This window comes from Vigna unguiculata, chromosome 3 (genome assembly GCF_037176805.1).
Source record: "Vigna unguiculata cultivar grain cowpea cultivar isolate G323 ecotype 2 chromosome 3, ASM3717680v1, whole genome shotgun sequence".
NCBI classification, from domain to species: Eukaryota; Viridiplantae; Streptophyta; class Magnoliopsida; order Fabales; family Fabaceae; genus Vigna; species Vigna unguiculata.
Window position 1 is genome coordinate 22,129,149 of NC_140794.1, and position 11,106 is coordinate 22,140,254.

The 11,106-nt window shown below is 33.0% G+C and overlaps 1 protein-coding gene across 1 annotated transcript; it reads right to left on the bottom strand.

The window, feature by feature from the left end:
* Window positions 1-6,791: 6,791 nt before the first annotated feature.
* Window positions 6,792-9,425, bottom strand: LOC114175155 (uncharacterized). Its single transcript, XM_085670296.1, has 9 exons — window positions 9,285-9,425; window positions 9,057-9,205; window positions 8,555-8,682; window positions 8,381-8,480; window positions 7,672-7,795; window positions 7,359-7,529; window positions 7,208-7,267; window positions 7,047-7,106; window positions 6,792-6,962 (listed from the first exon to the last, which is right to left on the bottom strand). Exons 1-9 carry the CDS (start codon window positions 9,423-9,425, stop codon window positions 6,792-6,794), a joined length of 1,104 nt encoding a protein of 367 aa, XP_085526422.1.
* Window positions 9,426-11,106: the final 1,681 nt, after the last annotated feature.

The following is an 11,106-nucleotide window of genomic DNA, read 5'->3' on the forward strand; positions in this document are numbered from 1 at the left end:
CAAAATTGATGAATGTAACACCCGATTTAAATAATAACATAGTAAATGGAATATTACACAGAATAATATAAGGAGCCAAGATGAGGAGTATGAAATCACTCCTTAAAGATACCCAAGGTACTTAAAATGGAATCCTGAGGCTTACCACGATGCCAATACAAGACAGGGTACAAAGTTTAATAGTAATCAAATTAAGATTTAAAAGACAAGTCAATACATGAGCCATAGCCCTAAAAGGAAAGCCCAAATAAGCGAAATCCAGCCCAGGCGAGCTATACAGCGGAGTCACCATTCCCCTGTTGACCACAAGGATTTCTCCCATATGCTCACATCAATAAATTGATGATCATTGCAAAAAGAGAAAACCACACAAACAGAACATGCAACAAACAAAAGGGTAAGCTAGAATCGAAAACAGTTTATCATACAATTACATACAATTTCGCAGTCCACGATGCAAATGTCAACCAATCATGTTCTAACTTGCACTCAATACACTAAGACTCAAACGCGACTCGTCTGGATACATATAATTAGTCGGATTCAGCAGATGCTTGTACTTGTGGTGGTCTTTACTACTCTACCAATCTGCTCTACCGAGCTAATTGTTCCAATGTTTGACCCTCCACACACAAGGTTAGCCCTTAATGGGTTCCAGGCCTCCTGCTACTCTCACCACTCGAGTCAGTACGCTCTATGAGAGACTAACTGACTCTTTAGAGTGTCAGGATGCAATCCTTACCTTGAATCCTTACTAAATTATAGAAATGGGACACCACCATGAACTCCCACTAACAGGGGTCATGGAATTACGTCCCGACCAACTGAGGCACCACCATGAGGTCTCACCTAGAGCTTCATGGAATTACGCCCTAACCAATGAGGCACCACCACAAAACTATCATGGAATTACGCCATAACCACATACAAATCATGTTTCACCAACAAAGAGTGTACTTGTCATGCATACCAAACTCATGCCAACACTTATAACCAACCTTCATTCATATTTCATGCCAAAATCATACAAAACTCATCATATTCAGCCCATGAACCATTCCATACATGCAACATCACTCAAAACATGCTTTAATACAGTAATCCAACTAAACATGTGACATTCATCCAAGAGCAGAGAAATAAACAGGACATAACTCATTCTCGCCCAACTGCTCGCTCAAGCAGAAAGATCTCGCTCAGGCGGGTCTCTCGCTTAGGCGAGCTCTTTTCGCCTAAGCGAGAGCTCGACAAACAGGAACAGTAGCCTTCTGCACTTTCTCGCTTAGGCGAGCCTTCCTCGCTTGAGCGAGGCCACCACTCGCCCGAAGGTGAGGTCCCTCGCCTGGGCCACAACTGCAGCGACATGCCTCAAACCCTCACGCGTTCTCGCTTAGGCGAGCCCCTCTCGCCTAAGCGAGGTAGTACCTCGCTCAAAACGAGAGCTCTCCGCCTGAGCGAGAGCTCGAGTGTGAACCTAGGCCTGTTTCTGCGAGTCTCGCCTAGGCGAGACAGGCTCGCTTGGGCGAAAACGACAGATCTCGCCATTGTTCTTCCTGTAACAGCCACACATTCACACCCAAACAGCCATACAACATTATCCATACATTAACAGTCGTTGCAACAGTCACGCATACAACTTCCTATATCAAAAGAAAAAATTTAAGTTAAAATCCTTTAAACAACAGAAATGAAATAAAGTTATTCCTCAAAACTTGCTTTCATACCTTCTTCATTGATGGGATTTTAAACAAACTTTTTACTAAACATTTATATACAAAACGTTCAGCATCAGTATATTGGAACCATAGATCGATTTTCTAAAGAAACATGATTCTTGACCACATAGACTCCATTATCTCTTCTTCGATATTGTGGAAATCCATCTTCTGAAATAGTTGTACTACTCTGAAATTTTTTAGGAAAAAACCGTGAGCATTTACCATTCTTCATGCAAGGAAGGGATTTATTTACTACTCCACAAGGACCATGAATCATATATTTCTTCACACATTGATGTAGTTTTGGATTTTCTATTGGGCACAAAATTTCAGCTGATATAACTTTATCAATATCATCAGCGGTTGGATATTTGTCATTCTGGTGCAAAAAAAGAAGCAGATGAGCATGAGGTAGACCACGCTTTTGGAATTCAATAGTATACATGTCTGCATTGTAAATTCATTCGATTAGTATATCAACGAACAAAAATATTTTTAGGTAATCAAATAATAGGAATAAAAAGATATACATCCAATGACCATGCCCAACAAATGATTCTTCGTAAGATCTGTTAGAAGATGATCAAATTTGATTCGAAAAACCCTTGCAATTAAGTCTGGTCTATCAGATGCAGCTAAATTTTGTTGTGATACAATTCTGTGTATTTAAGGCCACTTCGGATTGCATGTAAAAGTAACAAACAAATATGGAAAACCAACATGACTGCAAATTGCCATTCCATCAAAATAAAGTTGTTCCATAAATCGTGTCCCACCAACAAAAGTAGAAGGTAGTACAACTCTTTTGCCTTTCGTAGATCCTTCTTCTTGGGTAGTTGATTTTGATTGGAACAGGTTATCGTACTTGTCCACTCTAAGCTTCGATTGGTTGTTTCTTATGAATGATAACCTTTCAGACTCTAGCATAGTATATCCATCAACAACAAATTGTTGGAACAATCGCCTAGATCTTAGTAGTGTCTGTGCTTCTAATTCTCTACTCTGAATCCGAAAGCAAAACCATTTCCTTATTGTCAAGCGATTTCTTTTCATGTTTTTTGAAGTACTTGTGACTCGATGAATAACATCATGCCTATAACCATCTTCTCCGTATGGGAATAGTAAAGGATATTGGAATCCTAGGTAGCTCGTATGAATTTCGTTAATTCTTTCCAATTTTTCACTTCTATTTTCCATTATGATATCTCTCGGGGAAGCACTATCAACGTCACCAACTACTAGTGCTGCTACTTCAGAAACGCTAGGTATATTATATAACTTTCCATCCTTATTCCTATCAGCAATTAGCCTTAATTTAAGGTCATGGAAAGGTTGTTCTCTGTAACGGTCTCTAGCAACTCAAAATGATTTTGCATGAACATTGTATTCATCTAACATTTTTGTCAATTTTTTTACAATATCTACATCAATTTTGTTGTCATTTCTGAAAATGAATAGAATCTTAATTAATACAGCATCAAAATATCAAATTGGTAATATAAAAAAACTTTAGCTTGACGTACATTAACGATTGGATTTTGTTGTGTGTTTCATTTTCAGTATCATAAATATATAACTGAGCAAACTTATGCATTTGTCCTGCAGGTGGGAGCAAACTACCTATTCTATGACAAGCTTGCCCTTGGATCCTTAGGTTGGTTGGACCATGACCATTGTTATAGCTGTTATCAACTTTGGCACCTGGTGATGTAAAAGCAAACATCATATTATATGTACGAATATGTTGTTGGAAATTTTTTCCTTCTCTACTGTTGGAGTCAAACAATAATTGCTTCAAAACAGTAGGAGCATCCTTCAATAGAGGTAACTGCACTTTTCCATTTCCACAACACAAATGAAACTTTGGAATTGCAAAATGTTTATGCTTGTCTATCCTTTCTTCATACCACATGTATGCTTTACAATAGGGGCACATGTATACTAGGTCATCTATATCTGCATAAGAAGTGAATGTGTATTGTTTATTTAGTAAACATATATAAAAAACCAATAATATAGTAAAGTAAAGGATGTAATTAGTAGATATCTTATCTTTCATCTAATTGTATGGAATAGTCAGTGTCCAAAGTTGTATATGTTTTTTTCTTTCGATGTTGTTGACTTTTTCGCATTTTAACGCTCTGTTCAACTGTCATAATATAAAATAGTAAGAATTAATGAATATTAAAATTTACTAGTATATAAATTAATTAATACCTTGGCCATTGTCTGCAGTATCTGCATTACTACTAACTTGACTTATTTCTTCAGCCATATGAAAATGAGATGCAGTTAAGGAAGATTGTTCACAAGTACTACTCTTATTCAATGAGCATTGATTGCCTTTTTCCTGCTCTGAAAAAACCATCTGAAACCTAAGCAATAGATTTTGTCGATGAGAAGCATTACTATCTGGAACTACATGTCTATCTTTATGACATTGTACTCTTCCAGAATTGTTAAGTCTTCTCCAGCCAAAAAATTATATGTAACATCAGAGAGTGGAGTACACAATGTTCTAGCATGTTGGCTTTTAGAAAATATATCAAACTGTTTACCACATTTCTTATTCATCCTGTTTTCTTTCAATATCATTTTTCGCTTCAATCTTGCTTGGGCGCAAGAAATCTTGGATATTTTTTTATCAGCATCCATTCTTGTGTTTTTCAATATCCAACACTAACCTCAGAATAAATTTTAAAAAATTTTATTCAAAGAAACTGAACAATAAATGCATATTGTAAAATGTACAATTATATTTTCAAAGGAAAAAAAAAAACCTCAAGGCTGTCTAGTATTACTTTTTATTTTCATAGACATTGTAGTAGTTTCATTCTTTTTGTTGCTTCTGCAAAGTATCATCCCTTCATTGCAGACCACATAACTTACATGTTTTATGTTGTAGTTATTGGAATTAGTCAATTAAAATGGCACCAAATAAAGAAAACAATGGATTTTTTTTTACATAAATCTATTTCATATATTGTCATGTCAATTTAATGAAATTAGTATATGCAATGAGTGCTCAGTTTTTCTTGGTTTTTAAAAGTTAAACTAAATAATTAAAAGGTCAGAGTATTAACTACACTGACATTTCATTACCAACCGTCATTTCAAACGGTAATTTTTTTTAAAGTTTAATATTTATGTCATGTCCTTCGAGTTCTTTGGTTTCCATTGTCTAATCATTCTGCACTGCATTTCAATTTTTTTTTCAATGGCTTCATCTTCTCGGAAGGCCATGATGTACTGCCATCCATTCTGGGTTTCAGTTCTTAATCCAACAAAGGTAAATTTTTGATTTCTTTGCTTTAAATTATGTATCATCTGTTTTCAACCACTGATATCAGAAAGCAAATGCAAAAGGTGTATATATATGGGATTTTTTGCAGAGCGGCCATTATAATATGCATTTTCTATAGAAAAAGGAATATACTCGAACCCATTTGGAAAGATTGTTTTTTTCTTGGTTTATTATCTGCAAAAATTACATCAGACAGTTGTACTACGTTCATAATGTTTCATTCCTTTACTTCATACATATTGCAGGAATACGTTCAATTTGACCATGATTTCTTTGTTTACTGGTCAAAAGAAGTTAGACACAATCTAAACTACTTAGTGGACCCAAGAGGAAATAAGTTAGTTGTCCGCATAGGTGAAAGTTCAGTGCCTAAAAACTTCTTTTGTGGAGGTTATGAAATAGCAAGTTTTTACAAGTTCAAAGACAACTATTATGTTGCAGTCAAATATTTAGGAAACAGGGTGTTTGACTTAAGGATTTTTGATATAGACATGACTAAAATACAATACCCTGCTCTGAAAAATCCGACTGATGTCCCACCACAAATCCCATTGCCCAGATTCTTCAACTGTTTCAATATCAAATTATCGATACAACATGTAACATTATCGCATCAATATTATTCATATGTAACTGGTTTACAATGATTTCATATTAAACATAAAGAGGAGTTATTTATGCTACAGGAATTTATAATGCTTGCTGATGCATTTTCACGGTTTTGGGGACCAACATTTGCGTCTGATAACTTTGAGATGATTGACTCAGTAGGAAACATCCACGAAATTACCATTGCAAGAGGATTCTTGCATATGCGTTATATTAGAAAGGGAATTCCAGAGTTTGTTAAGTACTATGAAATCAAGAATGATCATGTAATGAGGCTAACTTACATGGGAGATTACAAATTCCTAGTAAGGATATTTGATTTGGCTGGTGATGAAATAACTTACATCAACAAATCAACTGATAGTTGTAGTACTACAATGGAAAGCAATGATGAAAATCCATTTTACTTTTCAACAAAGAAAACATTAACTGAAAACGATATTCGCTCATCATCACTGGTAAGTTTCATTGCTTCTGAACTTATTTTGTTATATGAATTTATAAAATTACTTGACATATTCTCAATTTCATTTACAGTACTTGGATGCACAATTTGTTGATGTAGCCTTGGTAAGGAATCAGAAAGTGTATAACCTCAGCAATGAAAATGGTGGTTTATGGGAATGCAATATCAGATGTAGTAACAGATCGCGTATGGAATGCTACATAACTCGAGGGTGGAAACAATTTTGCGTTGATAATGGACTGGAAGCTGGAAACAAACTGATGTTTGGAGTTGACAAAAACCGTTCAAGCACAATTCATGTTTTAATCACTTAATGTACTACAAATGTTTATATGTTAAGTTTGATAATAGTTTAAGGCCTTTTTTTATTTGCTTTTTGAAAGACTATATATGATTCTGTATGTATACATACCTACTTAATTTAATTTCCTTTATTATCAACCATGTATATCCCTTTAATGAATGTTAGTACCTATAATTTTATCAATCGTCTACTATATACTGTTGGAAGATGTTTCCATACATATATTTGGGAATGAGTCCAACATCAAACAAAACATAACAGAATCAAGCACAATGTACTTTAACCTAATTTACAGAACATATATAGCTAAAAAGTGCTTAACCATAACTGTTCTAAAGCACATAAAATTATATTCATCAAACATATACAAATCAGAACATGTAAATCAATTTACGTTTTCTCCTTTTTGATAAGCTTCTTCATCTTAGTGCTGGATAGTTGAGCAGAATCCATGTCCTGAGAAGATTCATTGCAATTTTCACTACATGGCAATAACCTCTTTCTTGGAGTTTCAATTACAACATAATCCGAATCATTATCACCAGTTGCACTCAAACTCATCTACAAAATTAAGAATAGAAAAATTATCATGTCAAATACTCTATAATTTACATTATGAATAAAGAAAATTGAATACGAATATACTATATCAGTATCAGTGTCTGCAGCCAAATTACAAATAGCTTTCCCATGTAATTCTGAAATCTACAAAACGAACAAAATCACAGATAAATTTCGGTAATATCTACTTAAAAACTATGATTCGGATTAAGAAAAAATTGAAAACTGCACCTTAATATACTTACCGTAACACTGGAACTCTCAGATACCAAATCCATACTGCATTTATCAGTACTATCACCAATCTACATATACAAATACACATCAAAATATTTTACATTTACATGTAATTCATACAGGAAGAAATATATAAATCATTTCAAAATTAATATTTACTTGAAGTGGAGGGATAAGACTTTTAACATGTGTCACTATTTCTGAAACATTTGAAACTTTAATGACAAATGCACACTTAGTTCTTGGTTGGGTTCGAACTTTAAATGCAAAGGTACAGCCTAGCATTATATCCAATGCATCAGGAAAGCAAAGGGGGTCATCTTCACCAACCTATTGTAATTAACAATAATATAATATAAAACAAATTTCATTTCATAGCAGTAATTGACAACAATATAATATAAAAACCATTTTTTTTCACACCACTAATAGCATATACAAAATAAACAATGCAAAATATAAAAAAGTTGACCTCAATCATTCTTTTCTGCAAATCAGCTGTAGACAACCCAATGATGTTGCTACATTCTTGGTCCCATACAACAAAAATAGCATAATTGTTTGAATCATCACAGACCTGGACTTGGAGCCTATACCTAGAAAGTAAACAAAAATTACAATTAACAACTAAGATAGATCACATAATGTAAAATACAATATAACAATATACCAACTTGAAAACAAGCAGTGCATTATCCTTATCACAATAAGTGCACTTGAAAGAAACTGCTTCATAAGTCCTTTTGTTGCAATTGTTGCAAACCAAATAATACCAGCCCTCATTATCTAAGTTAAACTTAATAGTCGTTGCAACAGTCACGCATACAACTTCCTATATCAAAAGAAAAAATTTAAGTTAAAATCCTTTAAACAACAGAAATGAAATAAAGTTATTCCTCAAAACTTGCTTTCATACCTTCTTCATTGATGGGATTTTAAACAAACTTTTTACTAAACATTTATATACAAAACGTTCAGCATCAGTATATTGGGAAGACTGAGTCAATTGACTTACACATTGACTCAATATCACTTCATCAGGATCAATTTTGCAAATCAAATAAAAAATACAAAATCAACTACACTATTTTTACTATATGAAAAATCATTCGAATACAAGTTCAAATAATTAACATGGTTTAATATTTTCAAGTTTTTGTTTGGGTATTTGAATATCTTACTCTTTCATTCGTTTCTTAAAATCAACTATTTGAGGAAAATCATTTTCCATGATCAACTTTGTACCATTCCATGTATTAGAAACATTAACTGGCCATTCACCTACATATGAAAACCAATGTTACAAAAAAGAAAAATCATAGTGAAGGAAAAAGATGTTTCATAAAGAAATGTACCTGCAGCTGGTTTGATTTTAGCTTGAGTAATGATAACCACAAGCTTCTCCGAATTAGGTAGCTCATTGAACCTCTGTACAAACTTCTTGCAATAATCATCCCACAATGTACAACAAATTGCAGCACCACTGCAACAAAAAAAAATTTTCAGTTCAAATAAATCAAAATATACACAGAATATTATAGTACAATTATATTAGTTTACCTCAGATCCACCAAAGTAAACACCACATTTTTTGAGTGTACATTTTTGAACTAAGGCTTGATTCTCACATTCTTAACGACACCAATCAAATCTCAATGACACAATATATAAAATAGGGTTAGTATGACTATCATACACAAATTTGTTTAAAATAAAACAGTCATCATATTTCTCATACCTATCAGCAAATCAGGAATAAAATTGCCACTAACAATCTCTTTTATACTTTTAAAGGTGTAAGCCTTCATTGGAAGTTTAGCAAGAGCTTGCGACTTCATGGATGTAGCACCAATAAACAGTAACTTGTAAGGATGCTCACATACCCTGTACTGCCCTTCATTTTTCAGTATCTTGAAATTGTGCATGATATATGTTTCTCCCTCAATCAACTTGCTATCCCATAAATGAAACTCCTTAATGCGAACAATGCAATGTATTTTGTCCACCTACAATAAATAATCAACATAACAAATTAAAATATATAAGACATCAAAAAATTAAAAGGTTTACTGATGAAATACTTACATTTTCATCCATCATAATCATCTCCAACTGAAGAGTAGAATCACGGGATTGAACATACCAATGATCAACAACTCTAACTGCTAGCTTTAGAGTTTCCCTCTTACCATCAATATCTTTAATCATATCCAGCTTCTTCGCCATTGCACTTCCTAAAATACACCAAAAAATTGGAAAAAAATAAAACATCAAAATATTTGTTGTAAGAAAAACAAACAACAGAAAATATTCAAATAAACACAACAAAATAAAAACAACAAAGAACTATAGCAACCATTAACTACAGAATAAAAATATCAAACTACTTAAAAGCAAAACGGAAACAATGAACAGTAAAAAAAAATGGATATGCAAGAACAGAAATATAAACTGGAGTACGTATCATGAACAAAAAAAAATCAACAAAAAAAACCTCTGAAACCTTTATAAACAATGCTAAAAAAAACTTTTCATATCATTCTACCATTACCCATAAACATTGCAACAAAGAACATATACAAAAATACCTGGAGTAAGGTTAAAAAACGAAAGGAAGAAACAACTACAGAAAAAAACAACAAAAGCTAATAACAAAACTTCTTCCATATTTATCACGTAAACTTCCTTCCAAATATTCTATCATTACCCATAAACATTGCAACACAGAAAATATACAGAAATACCTGGAGTAAGGTTAAAAAACGAAAGGAAGAAAGAACTGCAAAACAAACAACAAAACTTCTTCCATATTTATCACGTAAACTTCCTTCCAAATATCATTCTATCATTACCCATAAACATTGCAACACAGAAAATATACAGAAATACCTGGAGTAAGGATAAAAAATGGAAGGAAAAAAGAACTGGAAAACAACAAACAAAAACTAATAACACAACTTCTTCCATATTTATCACGTAAACTTCCTTCCAAAGCAAGCTTCTGCATTCAAACCAAGCCTCTGCTTCGAAATGAAAGGTGGTCAAATCAGTTTCAGATGCATTTAAAAGTTGGAGAAATTACCAAATACCCAAACACAAATTCACTACGGAGTAGAAAACAGGGACAAAACAGTAATAACGTTTTCAGTTGGTTAAAGGGTACCAAAATGACGAAAAAACCTAATTATTGGACATGTGTCAGATAATTAGATAGGGGTGTTACGGTAATATCCCTAGTAGTTTGTTTTCTTAGTTTCTAAGTAGATTCTAGTTTTTTTTTTTTGTACTTTGATATTTTAAGTTTGTTTAGATAGTTGCTTAGATTTTCATTTGTTGTTTTAAGTTTCGCTTAGCATTTTTTTTTTCAACATTTTGCTTCAAGTTTTGACAATGAATTTCTCATTCCTTTGTTGTTTTTAGATGTTGACTCATTTCTTGTCTTTCTTTAATGGTTTTAAACTTTCTTAGATAAATGTTTTGAAGTTTTTGGATAAGTTTTTAGGATTTGTATACTTACTTGTTTGTTGTTTTGGTCCATAACTGTTACTGATTTGTGGATTTTTTAGTTTAAGTTAATAAGTTCTTAGTAGGTTGTTTGTATGATTCCTTCACTAGAGTTGAGTAGTTTTTGTATGAAAAGTAAAGCTAAATCCAGTTTGACAGATTCTACCTTTGTGAGACTTGTGCCTGATTTCTTTTATTATCATTCACACATGTAAGTTGGTACTACAAAACTTGTGATGACTCTTTTTTCAGTAATCGTTTGGATTTACACTCTTGAAAGGACATATGCCATGTTTATTGATTAGCCATTAGCCAAATAAAGCTTACCCTGTACAAAAATGCCATTGAACCTGACTTTTGAGCTTGATTTACCTTTTTCTTTGTTGATTTGAGCTCACTACAA

Excerpts from the sequence above, each read along its gene's own strand:
- LOC114175155 (XM_085670296.1), bottom strand. The coding sequence starts at position 9,425 with ATGGCGAAGAAGCTGGATATGATTAAAGATATTGATGGTAAGAGGGAA. Across the intron at positions 9,206-9,284 it reads TGATTATGATGGATGAAAAT|GTGGACAAAATACATTGCAT; the intron begins GTAAGTATTTCA and ends TATTTATTGTAG. Across the intron at positions 7,107-7,207 it reads CTGAGAGTTCCAGTGTTACG|ATTTCAGAATTACATGGGAA; the intron begins GTAAGTATATTA and ends TTCGTTTTGTAG.